The 25,700-nt window shown below is 41.3% G+C and overlaps 1 protein-coding gene and 1 long non-coding RNA gene across 24 annotated transcripts in view; one reads left to right on the forward strand and one right to left on the reverse strand.

Moving 5' to 3' along the window:
- Positions 1–25,700, forward strand: part of LOC123611041 — a 57,412-nt gene that overhangs the window by 12,681 nt on the left and 19,031 nt on the right. The gene's annotated exons all lie outside the window — the stretch shown is intronic.
- TENM2 (teneurin transmembrane protein 2) overlaps positions 1–25,700 on the reverse strand; it is a 1,977,527-nt gene that overhangs the window by 3,043 nt on the left and 1,948,784 nt on the right. For 21 of the 22 annotated variants that reach the window (XM_045502305.1, XM_045502315.1, XM_045502361.1 and 18 more), the window contains 3 exons: positions 14,643–14,939; positions 11,422–13,036; positions 756–886 (listed from right to left, as the gene is read on the reverse strand). In XM_045502305.1, coding sequence (XP_045358261.1) covers positions 756–886; positions 11,422–13,036; positions 14,643–14,939 — 2,043 coding nt within the window. The remainder of the gene's footprint in view (positions 1–755; positions 887–11,421; positions 13,037–14,642; positions 14,940–25,700) is intronic. The other variant, XM_045502490.1, reaches the window with a different exon arrangement.

Below are 25,700 nucleotides of genomic sequence, written 5' to 3' on the forward strand. Positions count from 1 at the left end.
GAGAAATGATGGCTATTCATCCACTGAGTGGTCCCCGAAGGGCAGAGCTGAGAGGACGTTGTTCTCAATTACCCACCAGCTCCTCCTTGTCTCTCTCTAGTTACACAGTGTGGATGATTATTCAGAGCAGCTGAGACCTTTCAGACTTTTATGTTGCTGGGCACTGTTCTGTAACAGGGGTTATCTGAACACTGTTGCCCACCCCTCCTGTCTGACCGTGCCAGTGTCTCCGCAGCACCCAAATGGAAACTGACCACCTCTCGGTCATCACTGAAAGACCCAAGCACAAATTATGTTCTGAAAACTCAATCTGTATACATTTGGGCCATAAAACGCCGAGGTTTTATGTCAGGCATAAAAATGTTCTTTAATGGGATAGAAACTGCAAACCACAGTTATATTATGTCCCATAAAAGCCAAAAGGGTTATGATCTTATAGGCAGTGCAGATGGTAGGTTGCTACTAGGTTTCTCGGTGCTATTGTTAATCAAGGAGTGACTCAAGGGTATATACTGAACAGATAATGATACCACAATTAAGGTCATAATTGAAGTTGGGAAGAAATATTTGCTGCACCAGACAGGTGATAGCCCTGACATTCGCTTTCCTGGGAAGTCACAATGTTTCAGGCACCTTTTTATACCCAGCTCTGATGTTTTCCTCCCCTACTGATGTGCCCTTGGCTCCCATGCGGTTCTGTCTGCAACAGGGAATGAGGACAATAGTTCATATTCTTGGCAGGAACCTCCGCTTACCTGTCCATTCTCACTGGCTTGACTCTCTGACAATTCATAGGGAGGAGGCACGAAATACATTTTGGCTCTTGGGAAGCCAGGAATTATGTTGCTAAGCTGAAATCCAAACATCACAAGCCAGCTTTTCACATCTATGGTGGAAACAAAAATAAAGATTTCTGAATCATGATGGATGGAAAGCAGTTGAGGATCTTGGGGAGAGAACAAAACAAAATGGGTGGTTGGGTGTGGAGTCCAGCAGGGGAGGGAGGCAAGAGCTTGTGAAGGTCTCCTGGTCTGGACCCAGAGCTGCTTTACATGGGTCCTAGGAAGGATGTTCTTCCAACCTTGGTCACTTGATAACCCCCATGTGGTGATGTAGGAGGCCAGTGCTGGCGGAAGATCTAGTTTTGATTCCCCTTACTTTGTGACCTTGGGTAAGTTCCTGCCCCTCTCTAAGTTTCAGGTTCTTCAGATGTGAATTGGGATGATAGCTAGACCAGTGTTGTTGGGTTGTTGTGAAGGTTGAAGGAGAAATCCATGTAAAGGATTTGTCACAGTGCCTGGGACATAGATAACGCAATAAATATGAACTCCTTCACTTGGCAAGTATTTAAGGAGGCATCTGTGATAGGCCAGTTAATGTGTTTGGAAGATGGACATACAATGATCAACTAGATGGATAAGTGATGATTATTAACACTACGTAAGACATTGGCAGGGGCAGGAGGCTGCCCTGAGGCTGGCTTTTTATAGAAAGGGTGTTCCAAAGGTATGTGGAAGGCCCAAAGTCTTCTGGCTCCTGAGACCCTTTTTTTCAGGTACCTACTCTTCAGAGAGAGGCCAGGAGAGTGCTCTTGCATCCCCAGAGTAAGACTTCCCTTCCCCTGCCAGGGTCATGACTGAGTCCCTTGTTTTGGGAATTCTATCTCTTGCCCCATGGTCCTGCTGTCCATTGAATGATTCAGGCTCTCAGAGTAAGACCGAGGCCCTCAGGCTGCCTTGTCTCCTTCCACAGTGATCAGCAGAGAGCCTGGGACATGAATCCTTTGAGCACTCAAAGTCTCACCCATGGCATCGGCCTGGAGCCCAGCAGGAATCTCCCTTTTATGCTCCTTATCCCTGTTTATAATGGGCACCCCAACATCATGCCCTATGTCTCTCCACTTCTCCTACCGTTGCTGGGCCTGGAGGTACAAGTGCTCCTTGTTGCAGTCATTACTGACCCCTAGGCCACTCACTCACCTGCAATTTCTTGGTGATTTCCTGCTCCACTGTCCTTCTCTCCACCTGTTTCTAAATTCGTTCTTAGTGACTTCGTTATATAAGGATTAATCCTTCCAACATTCTGGCCTCTTCATTCCTTCGATGCCCCCTCCCCCAACCCCCATATTCATCCTCTGGACCCTGTCATCACCAATGATTCTGATCTACCATTATCTCAATCATGCACATCACCCTCTGACCACCACCTGGACTCCTTTCTAGTTTACTCATTTTGTAACCTGACACCCATGCTCCTTGATCCTCTCTCCCCCTCCCTGGGACCTTCAAAACCTCCTGAGCTTCTTGTCCCTGTTCCTCAACATGTTGGTCTTTTTTCTTACCTAGCACATATCCATAGCCAATCATTAGAATCATTCCTTGCATATATTCCCAGATCCTGTGTCCCGTTCTCACTTTATCACTTGCTCGGTGAAAATCACAATTTTGGTTAAATACACATGTTTGCCCATTCCTTATTTGGACCTGTGCAGCTGAATATGTCTGGAGAAACAAACTTAACTACACTGACTGGTGTCCCTTTAAATTCTTGACCATGAACCTGAATTGTGCCTTCCTGCTGCCTGACAATATTCCCTTCCTCCATCAGTCAATCTCCCATTCTGCTGGGTGACGTTACATTTCTCCTCTCCACTAACACCCTCAACATCTGCTTTCCCTTCTCACTAGAGCAGCTGACATTGTTTCCTATTCTGAAAACAAAAACAAAAATACCCTGATGCAGCCAGAGGGGAATTCCCCTAAACTCTCATCACATTTACTGGCCTTCCAGCATCGGTACCCATATTTCCCACCCTTTTCTTGTTAATCTAGATGAGCTGTTAAAGTCAACCCTCCGTGTGTGCAGTTGGTAGCATCTTTTCTTGCCCACCCAAGGATATCACTCCAGCAACTCTCTCTCTCTTCCCCATGGCACCAAATTATTCCCTCTTCCAATGGATCAACCCTGTCAGCATACAAAAATGCTACCAAATGTCCGCCTTAAAAGAAATTCCTGGGGCCCCTGGTGGCTCAGTTGGTTAAGTGTCTGACTCTTGATTTCGGCTCAGGTCATGATATCATGGTTTGTGAGATGGAGCCCCATGTTGGGCTCTGCACTGACAGCATGGAGCCTGCTTGGGATTCTCTCTCTCTTCCTCTCTCTGCCTTTCTCCTCCTTATGCATCCATGCTCTTTCTCTCAAATATTTATATTAAAATTTATATTAAAAATTATATAAAAAATAAATTTATTGTCCCTATTCTCCCATTTGCTACTATCTTTTCTTTCACCCTCCTTGATAAAAACTTCTCAAGATCAAAATAATTCTCTCCACTTCTTGTTTCCTATTCTCCTTTGAACCAGACTTTGTCCCCAACTATTCCACTGAACCAACTCTTGTTAAGGTCATGAATGACCTCCATATTGCTAAGTCATATGTTAACCTTGGGTCCTTATCTTATTTGACTTATCAGAAATATTTGACAGGTTGAATGCTCCTGCTTTCATTTTCTTCTTGACCTTCTGGCCAACACATTCACTTGCTTGTCCTTCTCCTACTGTGGTAGCCATTCTTTGTCCCTTCTTGGTTCCTCCTCATCTGCCTCATGATCTCTTTTTAAAAAAAAAATTTTAATGTTCATTTGTTTTTGAGAGAGAGAGTGTGAGGTGGGGAGGGGCAGAGAGAGAGGGAGACACAGAATCTGAAGCAGGGTCCAGGCTCTGAGCTGTCAGAGAGCTGGATGTGGGGCTCGAACTCATGGACTGTGAGATCATGACCTGAGCTGAAGTCAAACGCTTAACTGACTGAGCCACCCAGTTTACCCCTCCTGATCTCTTTAATGTTGGAATGCCCTAGACTCAGTCTCTGAACATCTCCACTCTATCTACTCTCACAAACATGGTGATCTTATCCATCCTTAGGGCCCTAGCTACCATCTAAATGCTGATGCTGACTCCAAAATTTTTATCTCCATCCTGTGTCTCTCCTTGAACTCTAAACTAATATATCTAATTACATTTCAAAGTTTTGTCCAAAACTGAACCCCTGATCTTCCTCCCCAAACCTGTCCCACCACAGACTTTTCCATCCCAGACAATGGCCCCACTCCATCCTTCCAGCTACCATCCTTAACTCCTTTCTTTTCCTTGCTCTCCACATCTAAATCTACTGATAAATCCTCTACTTTTTTTATTGAGGTAATATTCACATAACATAAAATTCATCGTTTTAATCATTTTAAAGTGCACAGTTCAGTGGCTTCTAGTATATCCACAATGTTGTACAACCACCATTACTCTTTAATTCCAGAACATTTTCATCACCTCAAAAAGAAGCCTTATACCTATTAGCAGTCGTTCTACATTCTCCTTTTCCCTCAGTCCCTGACCACCACCAAACTGCTTTCTATCTCTGTGCATTTGCCTATTCTGGACATTTCTTATAAACGCAATCATACAATATGTGACCTTTTGTGTCTGGCTTCTTTCACTTAATGTATTCAAGGTTCATCCTTGTTGTAGCATGTACCAATAGTTCATTTCTTTTTATGGCTAATAATATTCCATTGTTTGTATATACCACATTTTCTTTATCCATTCATCAGTTAATGGATATCTGGGTAGGTTTTACTCACAGATTTTTGTTTGAAAACCCATTTTCAGTTCTCTTGCTTATATACAAACTTAGGTGTGAAATTGCTGAATTGCCGAGTAAAGGGTGAAATCCTCTACTTTTACTTTTAAAACAGACCCAGAATCTGTGTCCATTTCTTGTCACTTCACCACCTTGACCTTGGCCCATCATCCCTCACCTGGACTTCTAAGTGGCCTCCCTGCTTCCATCTTGCTGCCCCACAATGTCTTACCAGCATAGCAGATAAGACAGAACCAGGCTTTATTTTATTTTTTTTATTTTAGAAAGAGAGAAGTGAGAGAGCATAAGCAGGAGAGAGGGGCAGAGGGAGACAGAGGGAGAAACCCAAGGAGGCTCCATGCTCAATGCAGAGCCTGACATGGAGCTCAATCCCATGACCCTGGGATGATGACCTGAGCTGAAATCACGACTCGGACATTCAACCAAATGAGCCACCTAGGTGCTCCCAGAACGAGCCTTTAAACCTGGAGTAGACCGTGCCATGCCTCTGCTGAGAACACTCCAGGAAACCCCCTTTTTTTCTCAGTGAAGAAGCCAAAGTCTTCCTACTGGTCTATAAGGGCACTCATTATCTGTTGGACCTCAGGTTCTCCCTTTCTCTTCCTTGCTCACACAGCTCCAGCCTTGATGCTATTTCTTGAACATGTCAGGCACACACTCATCTTGGGGGCTTTGCATCGACAAACTCCTCTGCCCAGAGTGTACTTCCCTAAAAGTATTTTCTGGCTTTCTGACCTCTTTTAAGTCTTGTTCAAATGTTGCCTCTTCAATAAGACAAACCCAACCACCACATTTAAAATCTGTCCCCCTTCTCCACCACCAGCAATGCCAAGTCCCCTTACTCTGTTCATTGTCTCCACCCCTCTGTCGCTAAAGTAATCACATTCTAACACGCTGTATCATTTGTGTACTTATTGTTTACTGTTTGTCTCTCTCAGAATGTAATTTCCTTCCGGGCAGGGAGGTAAAAGCTTTGTTTTATCCACTGATGCCCTCCCAGGTCCTATGATAATGCCTGGCACAAAATAGGTGATCGGTAAGTTTCCATGGAGTGAATGAATGAAAGAACACTGAATGTTATGTGGCAAAAGCTGCCCTGACTAGTGTAAGTTTGACAGAGGAACTAATGGTACCTAAGAGCATACTTCTGAAGAGGTTAAGAAGACTTCCTGCCCTGGGACTGCTGTGAGGGTTTTAATGTTAGCTTTGCTACTAAATATATAGGCATAAAAGAACCTTCTGATGAGAGGGAATCTGGGATCTACAGTCCATCCATCATCCTTGGACACAGACTAGTTCCTTCAATAACTTGGTAACTACTCTGTTAGGGATAGCCCATATAAGAGTCATTTAAGAATACAGATTTGCAGTTGCCTTAAGAAGTGCGTTAGCATAAGGCAGAGAGAAGCCTGTCTCTAATCCAGCAATGATCCTATATTTACAGAGCACCTATTTTGTGCAAGGTAGGTGCTGGCTGCTGTGGAGGATAAATTTCCCCACTTTGGATATTCATGGTTACTCAGTGCAATTGTTTTGCCATATCCAGGTATTTAGTTACTGATTGAAAAAACAAATCTGCCTGTTCCATTTAAGCCCATTTTATTTTTACTTTCTAATGTTTGTTTATTCATTCAAGTTTATTTATTTTGAGAGAGACAGAGCATGAGCAGGGGAGGGGCAGAGAGTGAGGGAGAATCCCAAGTAGGTTCTGTGCTGTCAGCACAGAGCCTGATGTGGGGGTCGAACTCATAAAACTGTGAGATCATGACCTGAGTCAAAAATCAAGAGTTAGACGCTCAACTAACTGAGCCACCCGGGCTTCCCTCAAAATAAATAAACTTAGGGGCACCTGGGTGGCTCAGTTGGCTGAGCCTCCAACTTCTGCTCAGGTCATGATCCCATGGTTTCTGAGTTTGAGGCTTGCATTGGGTATTCTGTCAGCGCAGAGCTGGCTTTGGATCCTCTTTCTGTCCCCTTCTCTCTCTGCCCCTCCCCCGTCATGTGCATGCATGACCCTCTTCCCCCCCCCCCCCCCGCCTCAAAAATAAACAAACTTGACAGCACGCAGGTAAATGGGGACGGGTAGAGAGAGAATCTCAAGCAGGCACCATGCTGTCAGCACAGAGCCCAATTCAGGGCTTGAATCCACAACCATGGGATCATGACCTTGGCTGAAATCGAGTTGAATGCTTAACTGACAGAACCACCCAGGTGCCCTCACTTAAGCCCATTTTAAAAAAGAAACTTTATGTTACTATCATAAATGGGAAAGCTGACTCACTTGATGCAAACAGAATAACTGTAAAATTAAAACAAAGCCATGCAATTAAATTAGAGAAGGATTTTTGTTACCTGAGGGAAGTCTCAGACCTGCTCTCTCCGTTAAAAGGGGGAGATTGGAAGTGTTAATGAGGTGTGAAGTACACACCAGCATTGGGTGGAGACTCTTTCCTAGACTGGATTGGAAGAATAAAAAGCACTAAAGAGGCGAACTTTCCTCATCTGTGTTTCCATGTTCTTTAATACCTCATCTGTACACCATATAAAATCATCCTGTCTTTCGTCAGGGGTACATAGGGTATGTGGGGAATTCCCAGAAAGGCATGAGAGGTCTTGCTCTCAAAGACTCTCCCCATCCTGATCTTTTCACTGCAGGGATCCCTCCTTAGTACTCAGGAGATGATGTTGAGAACCCCCTGCCTTTGAGACTGGAAACTTTAATGGCCACTCCCATGAACACCCATAGCACAAGTCATCTACCTTCTTTTTCTTTCCTTAAAGTTTCTAACGTGGCTTAGTTTCGGAGTCTAAACCTATTCTGAAATGTTTATTCACATTCTCATCTCCTCCATTCTGCTAGAAGGCACTTTCAGCACCACACAAACACCCCTCTTCCTTTTTGAAGTAATTAGTGTTGTCTGGTGACAGTCTCCCTAAATGGTCTGTAGAGAGGGAGCCACTGGGGCAGGAGCCAGCGAGGTGGACGCTCCTAATGGCTCATTACTGTCCTTCTCTCATGTTCTTCAGAGTACGTGATTATGTTGGGGCCACGGAGCATACTGTCTGTCTCTGAAAACACTGTCAGAACAGCATCTTAGGTGTTAAGTGTAGATCTGAGAAGTGGGTAATGTGAGAAAGAGGTTGCGCCTCCCTCTTCACTTAGGAAAATTAAACTCCACAAAACCCTATCATGCTCACAAATGCCTGAGGTTTGTGAGCCCACAGACCCGCCAGGGAGAAGAAAGGGTGGAAAGAAAATACAAGTCATGGCGGATGACACCTAGGACATTTGCTTAGCTCACGTTTGTCTGGGGTTTCAGGTTTGCCGAACCAGTGCCACTCAGGCCGGAGTTTGGATCTGTTTCAGGGTGGATCTGGAGACCCCTCCCCACATTCCTTAGAAAATTATGCAAAGGTGGCATCTCCACTCTTCACCTATGAACTCCACCACGTTTGTGGCTGCCTGTAAATAACAAATGCATCCCTATCCTTTATTAGCCTTAGCACTGCACTAGGCATTTCACACTTCAGGACTCATTTACTTTTCATAACCCCATGGGGTGGGCGCTGTTATCACCCTTTTGCTGATGAAGAAATAAAGCCTCAGAAAGTTGAAGATCTCATCCAAGTCACACAGGAAGTGAGGAGCAAGGCCAAAACTGGGGTCTTGAGGTGTACCTAGGGTTCTAACATCGGAATGAACAGGACTAAATTACAGGCCAGACATGGGGATGGGCACGGGTCCCCATTTGTTCTGGACTGAGGACCTTCCTGTGATGCCCAAACTGGAAAAGACGGAGGCCCTGCAGGTTGTCGGGGGAGGGAGTCTGCCTCCCAGTATGTTTTTTTACATCCTTTCCCCTAATACCTGTTTATCACAGATATATTAATTGTCAACATATTACCTTAAAAAAATACTTGTTGGAAAGGGTGCTGCTTAGGAGCCCATGGGTGGGAAAAGAACCACTTCTGGCCTTCTTTCACCCCTCTGGATGGCTACACCTCTGCTCCAGCCTGGATGTCTAACGGGCACTCAACACTGTCCTCTTTCGTACTTGGTTCTCAGGAGGAAGCAGAACCTCCCCCCAGCCTCAGCAGCTGCCTCTTGCATTCAGAGAGCTCTGTTTCCAAAACATTCAACGATTTCTTTTGAGCACTGGAGAGAGAAGGTTCTGTTCTCTGTGTTCCTCCTGACTACATCTTAATTACTTCTGCTTAAATTGTGAGCGGCAAGTTCAACCACTCTGCTTGTCTCCTAAGTGGCAAATTAAGACTAATTTAGACGGGGTTTACAGATTAGCCAACATTCAAACAGCAGAGAATGATTTGGTGTTCTCTGCTGGGATCCTCTCTCCAGGGGGCAGCTCATCTTGAATGGGCAGCAGGTGTGGGCTTGTGCCTGCTATGACTCTGCCTGGGCCCTCCTTTCCCCAGCTTGGACTGTTCACATCAGCTCTATACACGTGTTTCTCTAATGCCACCTTTTATTTTAGACTCTTTTGAATGGTTTCTGGATTCAATTTTGTTGGACTTAGTTTTTTGATTTCCATTTATTGAGTCTCCATGAAGCACTGGAATGAGGAAAGGCATATTGCTTTTCAGAAAATTCTGATAATTCTTTTTTGTCCTTTTCAGAAGAACCAGGAAAATAGCTGAGGGGGTCAGTGAGGTTGACTGTGCTCTGTGGATGATTTTGTTTGGGCCTTGGCAGCTCTAAGTGTCCATTCAGCCCACTCTGAGAAGGCTTCCTTTTTATTTGACACTAGCTGCCTCATCCCTAAGTTATCCAGGGCTTTGGGAAGCACAGTCTGGAGGGTGAGGGAATTCTTTTCCTAAGGCTAAGATAGGCATGGTCTACCTTCCTATTCTAATTGTTTCCTATGTCTTGAACACTCTTCCTTGCCTTCCACCTCTTCATAAAGGTCTCTGCTCAAATGTCGTCTCCTCAGATAGCCCTCTGTGAGCACCTTTAATATAGGAGAACTTTCCCATCATTCTCTGACCAAAACCTTATCCTATTTTATCTCATAGCACTTATTTTTACCTGATATGTATATGTATGTTTTCCTGACAGGTCCTTTAATTTGAAACTGCAGTGAAATGGGGGATAAAAGTCATGCTGAGCCATGGGGAAGAGAGATCATGGCAGGACCTCTCGATGAGGTGTGGTGGGGAGAACAGGAGGGAACTAGCTGGCCCATAGTTCTTGTGTTCAAGAGGTACCAGCTGCTTCAGTTGTAGGGGGAATGCTGGGTTCAACTTCAAAGGCTCTGGAACTTGACAATGAGATACCACATGGCCACAAGTTGATCTTTAAGGTCATCTTTCTGTAGCATGGGACATTGAGGGCAGCCCTGTGCTCAACTAGTTGCTGCTTCCATTTCTGAGGGTGGGCAAGTGACCCCTGGTCACCTGAAGGTAAGGACCTTTTGAGTTTGATGTCTCCTTGGCTCATGGCCAAGAGCTGTGGGTTTCCCAGAACTTGGAGGGTCCTGGACTTAGGGTCCTTACTGTTTCTACTCTATAACACATGGGCAGGTGAGATGACCCTGGCTTCCTTGCTGAAAGTTGGTCTCTTTGCATCTATCCATCCATCCATCCTGATTTTCTTATTTTCCTGAGGATAAGGACTTTATCTTGTTCTCCACTGCATCTCTGGTACTTAGTCTATGTTAGATATTATGAAAACATTTGTTGAATGGGTGAATGGATGGAAGATAGATGGAGGTATGTGGATGGATGGATAGGGACCCTCATTTTACCAATTTCTCACTTTTCGTGAGGAAGTAGATTATTTGCCCTCCTCAGCCTCTCTATCCATACCCTTCTCCAAGCTTCCCATGTCCTTTTGACTTCTGTTCATAGTCTTTCTTTAGCCTTGAGCTCATATCTGCCAACCCAAATCCCCTTCATTCTTCAGTCCCAGTATGACATGAGGCCCTTCTGTGCACTGTGTCACAGTTTTCAAATTTGAAGTCATCTACACACACATACACACCCCTTTGAGAGAAGGGCATTTGTCTTGTTCATCATTGTATCCCTAGAATCTAGCATAATGCCACTGTACAAATGCTTGTTGAATAGGTAACAGACATCTATACAGTAGCACAGATTTAATTCTGCTTTGCATTATCATTGGCTGTTTGTGTTGGTATCTTGGCAGCCTGGTTGTGAGGTCAGGAACTGGGTCTTAGTGATCTCATGCCTATGGTTACTCAATGCTTCATTTGTCAAGATAATAGTTATAGCATGAGCAGATACTCTTTTGTGAATATTGACTGTCTAAATTTGCCAGGCACTAAACTTTACCTGTATTAAGTACACTTACTTCTTGCAGTTACCCTGTGGGGTTAGTTTATTAGTGCCTTTCACAGAGAAGAAAACTACAGCTCAGACAGTTAAGACACTGAGCTCAAAGTCCTTTGGCTTGTAAGTAGAAGAGAATTTGAACCAGATATTTCAGACACCAGAGTCCCATTATTTCCCCCTTCATGAGTCTGCTTTCCTCTCTTGGGGTAGGAAGGGCTCTTATAAAAGCTATTTCAACTAAATGGGCTTGAAAATGGTCAGGACATCTTCAAACAGATCTGAAGACTGCTCTGTACTGGTGTCACTTGACTGTTCTAGATACTGTACAGACCAGTGTTTATAGCTCTCCAGGATTCCCCTGTCATCAGAAGTAAGACTTTCTTTTGAAGTTCCTGACAATCTACCAGGACAACCATCCCACAAGGAGCCACTGCCCAACTGAGGTGGTAAAGTCCTCACCTGTCACGTAGTTCTTCAAATCCAGCTCATTGCTGAGAGGATTGTTGCTCTTGAACATATACAAATTAAAGGGGGCTGGCTCCTTGCCCACGTTTTTCCACATGGTATAGTCTGGAGAGGTCCATCGTCCTGCCAGCACATCATAATCACGCTGAGTGAAGTGGACCAGCTTGGTCAGGGGATCATAGAGTCCACCATGGAAGCCAATGACCATCTGGAAGTCAGGGTTAGAGTCATAATAAATCTCCCCATAGGCTGTATACTGCAGTTGTTTGATCATGAGACCATTGATGCTGAACACAGCCAGAGGAGTGCCTGTGTTATCTGAGGCAACGTAGTACTCCTCCCCACTGCTGCTCTCCATGGCAAAGAGGTGACCTTGGAGGTCATAGTAGAGTGAGGTTATCTCTGAGTTGGAGTGATTATAGACATGGGTGATGCGGGTTGGGTTGTGAAGGTCAGAGTAGAAATACTGCAGGTGGTGGCCCAGGTTGGTCTTGTAGGAAGCCCGCCGCCCCACACCATCGTAGCGGTACTGGACACTCCACCCACTGGCCTTGTTGTAGGCTCTTGTTAGGAGGCCCTTGGAGTTATACTCAAAGATGTCAGCCCCTCTCTGGCACAGATAGCCATCATCATCAATTTTGTATTGCACATCACCGAGTCTGGTTATCCTATCCCGGAGATCATAGCGCAGGGGCATAAGGCGCACACTATTTCCCGGGTTCAGCAAATGGAGGTTCCCATTGAGGTCATAGCTATAGCGCCAGGTTGGGCGGTCATTGACAGCCACACTCTGGAGCTGCCCATCTCCATCATAGTCATAGGTATACTTTGTGGTGTTAGCATAGGGCCCCAGTTTTAGCTCCCTCTTTATCACCCTTCCCATACTGTCATACTGCACCGTCATCCAGTACATAAGGGACCGAAACATCTCATACTGGACTTCCTTGATCCGCCCGTGGGTGTCAAAGTGTTTGCTGAGGGTCATTACAGCAGTGGTGATGATCTGGTTGATGTCATAATAGATGACTCCAAACTTGCCAAAATGCTCCACCTTGCCAGAAATTTCATCGTAGCGGTAGAGGTCAACAGGAAGGGGAGTCTCACTTATGACGGGCTTGATGCTTGCAATCCGGAAGCTGTTGTCATGATAGGTGTAGTCAAACCTGGCATTGACCATGCCTTCCTCAGAGAACCTGTAGATCTGCTTGTCCACAAGTGGGCCAATCTTCCGGTACCTGATTGTGCAGGAGAAACCTCCACTCTGGAGACTGACCATTTTTAAAACACCAGTGGTCTCATCATACCCAAAAGTGACAGCAGTACTGTCATAGACAATCTCTGATAGCTTGGAGAGTTTCCCATACTTGTAGAATACCTGACGCCCAGTGCCCAAAAAGGACGTCTTGAGGATGCGGCCATCATCACTGTAGTCAAAAATGACTGAAGCATTGCTTTCAGGGGGATTATAAATGTTGCGGATGTAGCCAATGGAGGTATGGGTGGACATGCTGTGCCGGGCGACACTGGGCATGGTGACGGCGTGGAGACGGTCGGAGGAGTCATACTCAAATATGTACTGACGCTGACTCTGAAGCAGGAGGACCATAGACTGGAGGAAGGAAAGAGGGGAGGTACATATGATTTGGTTCTTTAGGACCAGGCACTCAAATGGACAGAATCTGTTCCATTCCCCAAAATGGTAATTCAAAAGCCATGGAAGGATGGGGAAGTTTATACCAGAGATTATGACTAGATTGATTTCACTGGGCATGCTAACTCTGATGGATCATGGTCACTACCCAGACCAGTGCTTCCCAAACTTTACCGTGCATATGAAATAACCAGGGATCTTGTTAAAAGGCAGATTCTGATCTAGTAGTTTGTTGGGGGAGAAGGGGGGATCCGACCCGAGAATTTGCTTTTGTAACAAGCTATCAAGTGATCCTGATGTTGGTTGGACCATACTTTGAGTAGAGAGGGCTTGAAGGACTGAGGTGATAGGCACTGAGTTTGCCTCCAGGCTCAAACAAGAAATCCTGTGATTGTTTAGAAATGACTACCATTGGCCCAGCAGGAGACAGGTATGACACACATACTATGCTTTGATCACCCCTCATTAAATCTAAAGAGAAAGTATATCTTCCATTTATAAAATACTGAGAAGATTACATAACCCAGAATCATCAAATTTGGGGGGGAATAAAATGGCCTCAAACTTCAGGCAATTGGGAGATTCCTGCCTTCTCTCATCAACCATTCTAGTATTTTGTGGCATAATGAGAACAGGATTCAGGAGGTGACCAAAGGGATGACAGCCCCACTCTTATAGAGAGGGTCACAGCTCTGTCTACAAGTGACTACTATAATTGTGAGGCAAGAAAGGAAGAAATAGAAATGGAACCCCTATCAAGGTGAGTACAGATGAGAGGTCCAGGCTGAGCAAGCCCCTGCCTAATGACTAGATGACCAGGACAGCCTTCATGAGTCTTGACTTGTGCCCCCAAGGGATTCCTTCCTTCCTTCCTTCCTTCCTTCCTTCCTTCCTTCCTTCCTTCCTTCCTTCCTTCCTTCCTTCCTTGATTTTATTTTTTATATTTTAAAATTTACATCCAAATTAGCATATAGTGCAACAATGGTTTCAGGAGTAGATTCAACTAAGGGATCTCTTCTTGCTGCTCCAACCTGACCCTTTCTGACACAAAGACCTGAATCTGGCACTTTCAGACACAGGGAATTAGGTAGAGAGAATCCATTGGCTGTTTCAGCCAATAGGTCAAGTAGGAGGATGTTGCTCTGTGTGCTTGAGTTTTAGGCAAAATTCCCTACCCTGATAGCTTAACTTCAGGCAAGGCATAAATGAATCACTGCATTTCCAATTCATAAATAATGATTAGCCGTGATACCAGTGGGATAATTCTGTCTGCTTCCGCAGCACTTTTTGGGGGGTTTTTTTGGGAATAAAATTAGACAATCCATTCTTTTTGCCATTACTGAGTGTCTAGCACTTTTTTTCTTTTGGTAATAGTGATGAGCTATGAATAACATTTTCCTTCAGATTTTCCTCCCTCCCAGTGAGGATAGAAGTGTGAGGGGAGACCTTGTAGAGTCAAAGTAAAGATGTTCAATGTCTTATGGCAAAGCATATCAGGTCAGCTTAAAAAGAGGAGGTGAATAAGGGAAAGCTCCAGCTGAGTGAGGGCAGCACGTTCACTTACCTTGTCAAGGTAGGAGTAGCTCCACACTTTCCCATCAGCAAACATGCGGGACACAATTCGTCCCTGCTTGTCAATGTCTGTCCTTTCACTCATGGCTCCACGCTGAAGGCCAGCCAAGCGCCCATTGAAGAAGTATGAGACATTGACTGCTGCCAACCCACTACTGGGGAGCCAGAGGAATGGGCGCCCCACCTGGTCATAAATGATCCTCAGAGTGAACTTCCGGTGATCATCATAGATCTTTTCTGTCCGAATATTCCGGTCATAATCAATGGACAAGAGATTTCTTCCATGGACCTAAGAAAACACAATAGGCTTGGTATGAAAGATAACACCTGGGCATGTTGGCTTATATGGAGGACATGGCTGGCATGGCTAGGGAATGAGTGTGCATTGGAGGAAGAACCCACCTTGAAGTTATTTAGAGTAGTGTTTTCTAAACTCCTTTACATCATGGTACACAAAGAAAATGGTAACATTTGTAGGGTGCACTAGGATACAAAATGAGGCTGCTTATGGTCAGGGATGACTAATCTGGGCATGGCTGCCCTGAGCAGTTATGTAGGCCATGCACTACACAATTATAAGGAATGCCATCATGTCATAGAGAGTGTGAATGGTGAAAAATGTGCACTGCACGAATTAGCCATACACAATAGCCCTGGGCACTGGGGTTCTGACTGTTCTGCCTGGCCACCTTGGAGAGCAAGATAATATGTATATTTGCACACTTTCAACCCTCTTTTTTTTTTTTTTTTGGCACATCACCAGCTGAGTAGCTAATGATCTTTAAGAGCAGATGCCAAGATTTCTTCTGAAACTCAAGTAAAGGTAGCTAGGAGGGTGGGGAGGCTGTCTAAGAAATCCATATTTCGCAAAGACCTGGGAATAAGAAGGCTTATTGCTATGTGAACCTCTTTACTCCTATCTAGAGAAAAATCTTGCCACTGTCAAGGATGCAAGACATCAGTGGAAGACCTTATCAGGGCTGGGGAATTCCAACAAAGGGAACTGATTTACTTAGATTTGAAAGGAATCATGGAACACACCTAGACATAATTTAATATTTATTTAGAAGTTGATCTGAACAGAGAAGAGCATCTGTCCCAGAAGGCAGAGCTGGGTGACTAGACTCTGGTTAGGGGCAAAGGAGAGGGACTCTTGAGATTCAGCTAGTCTTGACTGGATAACTGGAAGTGAATAAAATGAGGCTGACTGAGCCCAGGTTCTTTCAACATAATTGGTTGCAAATCCAGACGTCCCTGGGGTGACTACTGAAGGCAAAGGAAGATGTACACAGGCAGAAAGAAAAGTAAGAGACATCTGGTACCTCCTTACCTAACCTAATAATTTAATAGCTCCTAACAATAATAATGATGATGGTGATGTTGATGATGACGGTGGTGGTGATAACTTTAACACATGCTGAGGGCTAGACATAGGCATTGTGTTAGGTAATTTGCATCTCTTGTCCGAGTTGGTGCCCACAAGGACCGTTTGACAAGTGAGGAAATGGCCTGAAGCAGACAGTTACATACTTGCTCAAGGTCACATAACAATGAAGTGGTAGGGTTGGTCTGGAACTTAGGTCTTCAGACCTGATCCATTTAACCACTTAAACATTTAATCAGCCATACTGATTCATGTATTATATATGCATTGTCTGCCCTGAGGTGTGAAATGCTGAGGAAACTGTAAAGCATAGCATAGCCCCTGAAGTCTCCATGTTGTAGCCTGAAAATACCACAGACTTTTGTTTTCTAGGGTGCCTCATTGTACACAGGTAAAGAACTACATTTCACAGCTTCCTCTGGAGAGATGGGTGGCTGACATGATGTAAGTGGTAGTTGTCATCTGGGTCTCCTGGGGACCTTAAAGGAGGATGACATAGCTACGATACAGGCACCCTTTTGTTCTTCCCACTTTCCTCCTTTACCTGGGTGGAATGTGGTTATGATCCCTGGAGTTCTAGCATTCACCATGTAAATATGGGTGACTTTGAGAATGGAAGTCTCAAGGATGATGGTCATTCAGAGAGAGTCTAGATCCCTGTTGACCTAGGTGTCTTTAATGGTCATCCATACCAGCCATGAATGGCTCACCTCTAGACTCCTTTTATGTTATAAAAAATAATAAGGCCATATCTTATTTAAGCTCTTGTTATTTCTAATGCCTGTTACTAGCAGTTGAGACTGAACTAAACGAAGATAAGCCCCTCATACTTTGGCAGGTACTGTGCTGGGTACTTTATACACCTTATCCCAGTTTAATTCTCACAACATAGGTAGAAATTTTTTTATATATGGGCAGTTGAACTCAGAGGGGTCATAAATCTAGATAAGTGGTGGAGGCTGGATTTGAACCCAGGACTACTTGACTCCTCAAACCATTGCTATTTCCATGGAGTCATCTCAGGGAGAAAGGGATAAAACACTTGAGATAGAACATTTTGGAAAGAAAATGCATCAAAGCATGGATATAGGAATAAAGGTGGTGAGCTGTTGGGATTGAGACCCCCAACTTCAAGTGGAGGATTCATACAATCAAATGTGCAGCCATGGGGAAGAACAGTCAAGAAAGTAAAGGGAGAGTGGTAGGATTTTTAAAAAACATGTCCAAAAGTTAATGCAGTCAGAATTGAGGATCTTGATCCCAAATTAGAGTCACCATATCCAAAGGAAACCACTAGATGGGGTCAGAATGATAAATTCCTCTGGAAAAAGAAATTTGGCTTTATTGGGTTGCTTCGTTTGGAACAAATGCAGAAGGCCATCAAAATTCTTAATCCTATGAGTTTGAAAATTTCAGTTTAAGACCTTGCCAACATTTTATTAGGCAGAATGAATAATTTGGCAACAATGAGGAAGGATTTTTAGGGTTTCCTGAGCCAACTGCTGGGGACTCCTTACCATACCTCTCTATTTCCCATCTCCTTGGTCATCCTTCTATCCTCCTCTTTCCTTACTAATTTTCCTTTTTTCTTCTCTTTGCTAATATCATACAGCTCCCTGTGCATTTATTATTTATTGAGCATTAAATCTCTGCTAATGTCAGGCTCGGTGCCTGCTCTGGAATTCAGGGATGAACAACACCAACAAAGCAATGCATTTTGAGAATTTATGATGGGCTTAGTGTGTTCTCAGAGCTACCCTTGTTTTATCTTATTTAATCCCCACGACACTCTCAGGCAAGCACTATTATCCCCACTTTACATAAAAGGAACAGGTAGGTTTAAGTGCTCTGTTCAAGCTTATACAAATAGTAAGTGGTGGAGCTAGGATTTCAGTCCAGAGCTCACTGTCTTCACCCCTAGGCTGTACCACTTCAATGACCAGCTGCTCTCTATCAGGCATGCAATTTTAAGCCACCTGTGATGCTCTCTCAAAGCACTGCTGATGGGCTGATTCTGCAGCTGCTGAATCAGCCCCCTAGGGAATACGGGCTGGATGATTCTGTTGTGTACTCTTGGTTAAAATACAGTCGGATTAATAAAAGTCCCTATCTTCAGCTACCTGAGAGAGACCAACAGGCAAATCGTATAAATAACAATAATATAATAGTATGTATATGTATCTGTGTATATATATGAATATATACTATAACATGTAGCTGTAGGAGAGAACAACATGTAAATCGTATATACAAGCATGACTATCATTGTAACAATTATATTAGTATGTGAGGGTGCTAAGATTGCAGAAGGAACTGAATAGTGGGCAAAACCAGCAAAGGGGTTCCTAAATTCTGACTGCCAATATTTGGGTTTATTGCTACTACTTAGAACTAACAAGGCCTCTGACCCCTGGCCTGGGCGCATCAACCAAAAAGAAGTAATAACCATTACTAACCATTAGCCATTGATACTTTAAGCTGGGATCCACCATGTCCTTGGGAATGGGATTTAGTTGTAGCACTGGTTCAAATGAACTTTACTGAACTTTATTTTCCTCCCCCTAACTTTATTGACATATAGTTGATATACATCACTCTATATGTTTAAATTATGTAGCATAATAGACTTATGTGTATAATGAAATGATTTCCCAAATAAGTTTAGTTGATATCTGTCATCTCATACAGATAATGGTTTTTATTTTTCTTTAAAAATTTTTTTTCACTTTGTGATGAGACCCCTTAGGATTTTACTCTCTTAACAGTTTTCTACATATCGTACAGCAGTGTTAACTATGATCACCATGCTGTACATTATATCCCTAGTACTTATTTATCTTATAACTGGAAGCCTGTACTTTTTGACCACCTTCCTCCAATTCCCACCCCCCACCCCACCTCTGGTAACCATAAATCTGATCTCTTTCTAAGTTTTCATTATTTATTTATTTTTAAGATTCCACATATAAATGAGATCATACAGTATTTGTCTTTCTCTAACTTATTTCACTTAGCATAATATCAAGAACCATCCATGTCATTGCAAATGGCAGGATTTCCTCATTTTTTATGGCTGAATAATATTCCATTATAAATATATACAACAACTTTTTTATCCCTCCATCTGTTGATGAACACACAGGTTGTTTCCATGTCTTGGCTATTGTAAGTAATGCTGCAATGGACATGGGAGTAGAGATATATATTTGACATACAGCTTTCATTTCCTTTGGAAATGAATTCCAGAAGTGGAATTGCTGGATTATGTGGAAGTTCTATTTTAAAAATTTTGAGGATCCTCTATACTGTTTTCCATAGTGGCTGCACCGATTTACAGTCTTACCAACAGTGCACAAGAGTTCCCTTTTCTCCACATCCTTGCCAGCGTTTACTCTTGTCTTTTTGATGGCTGTCCTAACAGGTGTGAGGTGTTACTGTGGTTTTGATTTGTATTTCCCTCACAATTAGTGATGTTGAGCATCTTTTCATGTACCTTTTGGCTATTCATATATCTTCTATGGAAAAAATGTTTATTCAGGTCCTTTGCCTATTTTTATTATGTATGTATGTATGTATGTAGGTAGGTAGGTAGGTATTCACTGATTCAAGTAATCTTTATGCCCACGTGGAGCTCAAACATGACTCTGAGATCAAGAGCTGCATGCTCTACTGAGCCAGCCAGGTATCCTCCCCACTTTGCCCATTTTTAAATTGGATTATTTTAATTTTGCTATTGAGTTGTAGGACTTTTTAAAAAAATATTTTGGATACTAACCCCATATCAGATATATAATTCATAAATACTTTCTCCCTTTCTTTAGGTTGTCTTTTTGTGTTGTTAGTTGTTTCTTTTGCTGTGTAGAAGCTTTTCAGTTTGATGATGTCCTGTTTGTTTATTTTGATTTTGTTGCTTGTGCTTTAGGTGTTGTATATATATAAAAAAAATCATTGCCAAGACCCATGTCAATGAGTTTTTTCTTGTTTTCTTTTAGGGATTTGATAGTTTTGGTTCTTACATTTAGGTCTTTAATCCATTTTGAATTAATTTTTGTGAGTGGTGTAAGATTTGGGTCCACTTTCATTCTTTTATAAGTGAATATCCAGTTTTCCCATCACCATTTATTAAAGAGATTGTCTTTTCTCCATTGAGTATTCTTGGCTCCCTTGTCAAATATTAGTTGGCTGTATATGCTTGGGTTTATTTCTCGGTTCTCAATTCTGTTCTACTGGTCTTTTTAAAATACCACTACTGTATTAATTACTATAACTTTATAGTATAGCTTGCAATCAGGAAGTATGATGCCTCTTGCTTTGTTTTTCTTTCTCAGGATTACTTTGGCTATTCATGTCTTTTGTGGTTTCAAATTTTAGGATTTTTTCTCCAACTTCTGTAAAAAATGTCATTGAAATCTTGATAAAGATTGCATTAAATCTATATATGCCTTTTGGGAAATGTGACAACCATGAAGCAATATTTCATTGTTGTGAGTTGCATTTTCCTGAAGATTAGTGATATTGAGAATATTTTCAGGTGCCCTTGACCACTTGTATGTCTTTTTGGGGAAAATATCCAAGTCCTTTGCCCATTTTTACATCAAGTTACTTGCTTTTGGATATTAAGTTGTATAAACTCTTGATATATTTTGGATATTAATCCTTTATCAGATGTATGATTTGTAAACATCTTCTCCCATTTATAGGTTGCCTTTTCATTTTGTTGATGGTTTCCTTTGCTGTGCAAAAGATTTTTATTTGGTGTAGTCCCAATAGTTTATTTTGGCTTTTGTTTCCCTTGCCTGAGGAGACAAATCCATGAATATGTTACTAAGGCTGATGTCCAAGAGATTACTGCATGCTTTCTTTGAGGAGTTTTATGATTTCAGGTCTTAACTTTGAATCTTTAATCCATTTTTATTTACTTTTTTGTATATGGTGTAAGACAGTGGTCTAGTTTCATTCTTTTGCATGTAGCTGTCCAGTTTCCCCAGTATCCTTTATTGAAGAGACTGACTTTTCCATATTTATATTCTTGTTTCCCTTGTAGATTGATTGACCATGTATGTGTGGGTTTTTCTCTAAGCCTTCTACTCTATTAATCTATGTGTCTGTTTTTGTGACAGTATCATACTGTTTGGATTACCTGAGTCTTGTGGTATATCTTGAAATCAAGGATTGTGATGCTTACAGCTTTGTTCTTCCTCAAGATTGCTTTGGCTTTTCTTTTGTGGTTCCATACAGATTTTAGGATTCTTTGCTCTAGTTCTGTGAAAAATATTTTGGTAGTTTGATTGGGATTGCATTGAATCTATAGATTTTGTTGGGTAGTATGGACATAGTTGACAATATTAATTCCAATCCATGAGCACAGAGTACCTTCTCCTTTATTTGTGTCATTTTTATTTTTTTTTTCATCCATCTTATAATTTTCAGAGTACAGGTGAAAAACCTGTTTTCTGGTACACCTCCTTGGTTAAATTTTTTCCTAGGTATTTTATTTTTTCTTAAAGTGACTGAAGTTTCTTTCTTATTCAGGCTAAGTCCAGGAGACTCTCCAAGGTAGCTGCTGTCCTTCCAGGATGTTTAATATTATGGTATTGTTATATAGATACAAACTTCTCTGACATCTCTTTCACTTCATTTTTTAAATTACTTTTTGATTTTTATTATTGACATATAGTTGACATATAATATTAGTTTTAAGTGTTAACATAGTGATTCAACAAATGTAAATGTTACTCAATGCTCACCGTGATAAATGTAGTCACTGTCACCATACAATGCTACTACAATATTATTGACTATATTTAATATGCTGTACTTTTCATCTCCATAACTTACTTATTTTATAGATGGAAGTTTGTACCTCTTAATCCCCTTCACCTGTTTGCCCTTACCCCTAATCCCCTCCCTTTGGCAACCACCAGTTTTTTTCTGTTTATGAGTTTGTTTCTGTTTGGTTGTTTGGTTTTTTAGATTCCACATATAAATGAAATCATATGGTATTTGCCTTTCTCTGTCTGGCTTATTTCACTTAGCATAATGCCATGTTGTCACAAATGGCAAGACCTCATTCTTTTTTATGGCTGAGTAATATTCCTCACACATATACATGTATGTAGGTATGTATCAAATCTTTATTGCTTCCATATCTTGGCTATTGTAAACAATGCTGCAATAAATACAGGGACACATGTATCTTTTTGAATCCATGTTTTTGTTTCCTTTGGCTAAGTACTCAGTAGTGGAATGACTGGATCATATAGTATTTTTATTTTTAAAATTTTGAGGAAGAGCCATATTGCTTTCCACAGTGGTTGTACCAATTTACATTCCCACCAACAGTGCACAAGAATACCCTCTCCTCCATATCCTTGCCAACACTTGCTATTTCTTATCTTTTCGATACTAGCCATTCTGACTGGTGATATCTCACTGCGGTTTTGATTTGCATTTCTCTGATTATTAGTAATGTTGAGCATCTTTTCATATGTCTGTTTCCCATCTGTAGTCTTCTTTGGAAAAATGTTTATTTAAGTCCTCTGCCCATTTTGTAATTGGATTATTATTATTTTTTGGAGTTGTATAAATTCTTTATTTTAGATACTGGATATTAACCCCTTCTTGGCCATATCATTAGCAAATATCTTCTCCCATTCAGTAGGTTGCCTTTTTGCTTTGTTGCATTCCTTTGCTATGCAAAAGATTTTTATTTTTGTGTGGTCCAAATAGTTTATTTTTGCTTTTGTTTGCCCTAAGGAGGCATATACATACATATGTTTCCAAGGCTGTTGTCCACGAGGTGACTGTCTATGTTTTCTTTTAGGAGTTTTATAGTTTCAGGTTTCACATGTAGGTCTATAATTCATTTTGAGTTTCTTTTGTGTATACTGTGAGAAAGTTATATTGTTTCACTATTTGTATGTAGCTGTCCAATTTTCCCAACACCATTTATTGATTAGACTGTCTTTTTCTCATTATATATTCTTGCCTCCTTTGTCACTGATTAATGGACTATATAAATGTGGGTTTATTTCTGGGGTCTCTATCCTGTTCCATTGATATTTTTGTGTCAGTACCATACTGTTTTGATCACTATAGGTTTGTATTTATATCTTGAAATCAAAGAGTGTGATACCTTTAGTTTTGTTCTTCGTCCTCAAGGTAGCTTTGGCTATTTGGGGTCTTGTGGTTCCACACTAATTTTAGTATTGTTTGTTTTATTTATGTAAAAAATGCTATTGGTATTTTGACAGAAATTGCATTGAATCTGTGGATTTAATTGGGTAGTATGGACATTTTAAGAACATTACTTCTTCCAATCCATGAGCATGTTATATCTTTACATTTATTTGTGTCATCTCCAATTTCTTTCATCAGTGATTTACATTTTTTTAGAGTGTGGGTCTTTCAGTTCTTTGGTTAAATTTATCCCTAGGTATTTTATTCTTTTTTTTTTTTTAATTTTTTTTAACGTTTATTTACTTTTGAGACAGAGAGAGACAGAGCATGAATGGGGGAGGGCCAGAGAGAGAGAGGGAGACACAGAATCTGAAACAGGCTCTGGGCTCTGAGCAGTCAGCACAGAGCCTGACGCGGGGCTCGAAGTCACGAACCGTGAGATCATGACCTGAGCTGAAGTCAGCTGCTTAACCGACTGAGCCACCCAGGCGCCCCGGTATTTTATTCTTTTTGATGCAATTATAAATGGGATTGTTTTCTTAATTTCTCTCTGATACCTTGTTATTAGTATATAGAAATGCAACTGATTTCTGTATGGTAATTTCGTATCCTGTGACTTCATTGAATTCCCTTATTCTAATATTTTTTTGGTGGAGTCTTTAGGGTTTTCTATACATAGTATCAGGACATCTGTGAATAGTGACAGATTTACTTCTTTCTTTCCAATTTGGATTTTCTTTATTGTCTAATAATTCTGGCTAGGACTTCCAATACTGTGTTGAATAAAAATGGCAAAAGTTAGCATCCTTTTCTTGTTCCTGATCTTAAAAGAAAAGTGTTTGGCTTTTCACCACTGAGTGTGATGTTGGCTGTGGGTCTGTCATATTCAACCTTTATTATGTGGAGGTACATTCCTTCCGTACTTACTTTGTTGACAGTTTTTATCATAAATGGATGTTGAATTGTGTTCAAATGCTTTGTTTGAATCTATTGAGATGAGCATGATTTTTATCTTTCATATTGTTAATGTGGTGTATCACATTGCTTGGTCTGTATATGTTGAACCATCCTTGCATCTTTGGAATAAATTCCACCTGATTGTGGTGTATGAACCTTTTAATATATTGTTGAATTTGGTTTGGTAATATTTTGTTGAGGTGTTTTGCATCTATGTTAATAGTGTGTGTGTATGTGGTGTGTGTATGTGTGTATATATATATATATATATACACACACACACATACACAAACACTCTGGTGTGTGTATGTACACACACACACACACACACACACACACAGTGTGTGATACAAAAATCAAAGTGATACCAAAATCAAAGATACCACACACACACACACATATATATATAATATGCATTATTAATTTTATTATAATATGCATTATTAATTTTTGGTATATATATATATATATGTGTGTGTGTGTGTGTGGTATCTTTGATTTTGGTATCAAGGTAGCGTTGGCTTCATAAATTCAGTTTGGAAGAACTCCTTTCTCTTCAATTTTGAGAAGGATAGGTACTAATTCTTCTTTAAATGTTTTTGGTGAATTCACCTTTGAAGCTGTCTGGTTCTGGACTTGGCTTTTGTTTTGTTTAAAATTATGGGTTCGGGGTTCTTGGGTGACTCAGTCCGTTAAGCATCTGACTTCAGCTCAGCTTATGATCTCACAGTTGGTGAGTTCAAGACCCGCATCAGGCTCTCTCTACTGTCAGCACCGAGCCTGCTTTGAGTCCTCTGTCTCCCTCTCTCTCTCTGCCCCTCCCCTGCTTTCTCTCTCTCTCTCTCCCCAAAATAAATACACATTAAAAAGATTATGGATTCAGTTTCATTACCTCTAATCTGTCTATTCAAGTTTTCTATTTGTTCATGGTTCAGTCTCGGAAGGATGTGGGTTTCTAGGAACTTATTCATTTCTTCTAGGTTGTCCAAATTGTTGGCATATAATTGTTCATAGTAATCTCTGTTATCCTTAATATTTCTGTGGTGTTAGATGTAACTTTTCCTCATTCATATCCTTTTTTATTTGGGCCTTCTTTTTTTCCAAATGAGGCTGGCTAAAGGTTTATTGATTTGTTCATCTTTTCAAAGAACAAGCTTTTAGTTTCATTGATATTACTATTTTTAAGTTTCTATTGCATTTCTGTGCTGATCTTTATTATTTTCTTCCTTCTATTAACTTTGGGTTTTTTTTTGTGCCTGTTCTTTTCCCACTTCTTTAAGGCATAGATTGTTCATTTGGAATTTTTCTTGTTTCTTGAGGTAGGCCTGTATTGCCATGAACTTCTCTCTTAGAACTGCTTTTGCTGTGTCTCATGGATTTTGGAAAATTATGTTTCCATTTTTATTTGTCTCAAGGTATTTTTAATTTCCTTTTCATTTCCTCATTGACCCACTGGTTGCTGAGTAACATGTTGCTTAGTCCCCATGTTTTTGTGTTTTCCCCCATTTTTGTTCTTGTAAATGATTTCTA

The sequence above is a fragment of the Leopardus geoffroyi genome, chromosome A1, assembly GCF_018350155.1.
Source record: "Leopardus geoffroyi isolate Oge1 chromosome A1, O.geoffroyi_Oge1_pat1.0, whole genome shotgun sequence".
NCBI lineage: Eukaryota > Metazoa > Chordata > Mammalia > Carnivora > Felidae > Leopardus > Leopardus geoffroyi.